The sequence below is a fragment of the Empidonax traillii genome, unplaced genomic scaffold (genome assembly GCF_003031625.1).
Source record: "Empidonax traillii isolate 1590-97213 ecotype Southwest subspecies unplaced genomic scaffold, ASM303162v1 scaffold4597:size9440, whole genome shotgun sequence".
NCBI lineage: Eukaryota > Metazoa > Chordata > Aves > Passeriformes > Tyrannidae > Empidonax > Empidonax traillii.
The window spans coordinates 7,885-9,440 of record NW_020959790.1 but is presented as its reverse complement, the minus strand read 5'-3'; the positions used below and the strand labels follow the sequence as shown (position 1 = coordinate 9,440).

Sequence of the window (1,556 nt, the reverse complement as noted above, 5' to 3'; positions counted from 1 at the left end):
TTGGGGGGGGGTTTAACCCACCCAGAGGGGTCTCATCCTATCTGAGGGGGCTCATCCCACCCCAGGGGAGGCTCAGGGAAGATCCTGTAGGGTTTGGAGAAGGGATACAGGGCTGGGAATTGGGGGGGTTGAGCCACAAGAGCATCCAGGACCCCCCAGAATCATTTCCTGGGGGGGGTTAGGGGGGATAAATCCCATTCTGGGGGGGGGTTTAACCCACCCAGGGGGGTCTCAGCCCCCCAGGGGGGGCTCAGGGAAGTCCCTGTAGGGTTTGGAGAAGGAGTAGAGGGGGGAGAAGCGGCGGTTGTGCCACAGCAGGCGCTGCTCCAGGAAGGTCACCGTGTCCAGGGTGAGCAGCAGGGTCTGGTGCTTCAGCAGGCTGTGAACGTTCAGCCCTGGAAAATTGGGGGGGAAAAGGGGATTTTGGGGGGGTCCCCAGGGCAGAGACCCCCTCAGCAGCACCCCCAGGGTGATGCCTGAAGGCAAAGGCGGGCGGGGAAGGAGAAAATTGAGGTGGGAAAATCAAAAAAAAATCCGGGAGGAGGAGGGGAAAAAAAAAACCTCAAAAGAGTCGGGTCAGAGAACCCCAAAAAATCCACCAGAGAGGACAAAAAAGGTCTGGTCAGAGAAGCCAAAAGTTTGGTCAAAAAATCTGGTCAGAAAAGCAAAAAAATCTGGTCAAAAAATCTGGTCAGAGAACCCCAAAAAACCTGTTCAGAAAACCCCAAAAAATCTGGTCAGGGAAGCCAAAAAATCTGGTCAGAAAACCCCAAAAAATCTGGTCAGGGAAGCCAAAAAACCTGGTCAAAAATCGAGTCAGAAAACGCAAAAAGATCAATCAGAGAAACCAAAAAAAAAAAAACAAAATCTGGGGTCTCTGGGGAAGGTTTGGGGGTCTCTGGGGTCGTTTTAGGGGTCCCTGAGAGGATTTTTTGGAGGTTCCTGGAGGGGTTTTGGGGTCTCTGGTGCAATTCTGGGGTCTCTGGGAGGATTTTGGGGTCCCTGGGGGGGGGTTTGGGGGTCCCAAACTCACCCAGGGCAGGGATGAGGGTGATGGTTTTGAGCTCCTGGGCTGCAGAGCGGATGTTTTCTGGGAATTCCTTCCTGAAAGGGGGGGGTGGGGGGAATAAATCAGGATTTGGGGACCCCCGGGAGCCCCCAAACCCCCCCAAAACCAGCGAGAGGGGTCCCCAAAGTGTCCCCCTGTCCCCTGAGCGTCCCCAGAGTGTTCCTGGACACCCCAAAACCAGCGAGGGGTGTCCCCAAAGTGTCCCCCAAAGTGTCCCCCTGTCCCCCAAAGTGTCCCCCTTGTGTGAGAGTGACCCCAGGGTGACCCCAGGGTGTCCCCAAACTGTCCCCAGGGTGTCCCCTCACACGTCCACGATGAGCACGGAGTGTCCCCAGTGCCGGTGCCGGGCCAGCTCCTGCAGGTACTGGGGGTCCCCGCTGGGCAACTCCAGATCCTCCACCACGTGCAGGTCGTCCTTTTTGGGGGGCACAAAAAACACACCTGACCCCCTGGGGACACCCCAAAACCCTCCAAATCCCCCCCAGTC

At 56.9% G+C, this 1,556-nt stretch overlaps 1 protein-coding gene across 1 annotated transcript in view; it reads right to left on the bottom strand.

Moving 5' to 3' along the window:
* Positions 1-171: 171 nt before the first annotated feature.
* The window catches only part of MRPL4 (mitochondrial ribosomal protein L4), a 7,976-nt gene continuing 6,591 nt past the window's right edge, over positions 172-1,556 (bottom strand). Inside the window, exons 2-4 of the mRNA XM_027910764.1 lie at positions 1,375-1,484; positions 1,034-1,104; positions 172-395 (exon numbers count right to left, since the gene is read on the bottom strand). Coding sequence (XP_027766565.1) covers positions 232-395; positions 1,034-1,104; positions 1,375-1,484 — 345 coding nt within the window. The 3' untranslated portion in view covers positions 172-231. The remainder of the gene's footprint in view (positions 396-1,033; positions 1,105-1,374; positions 1,485-1,556) is intronic.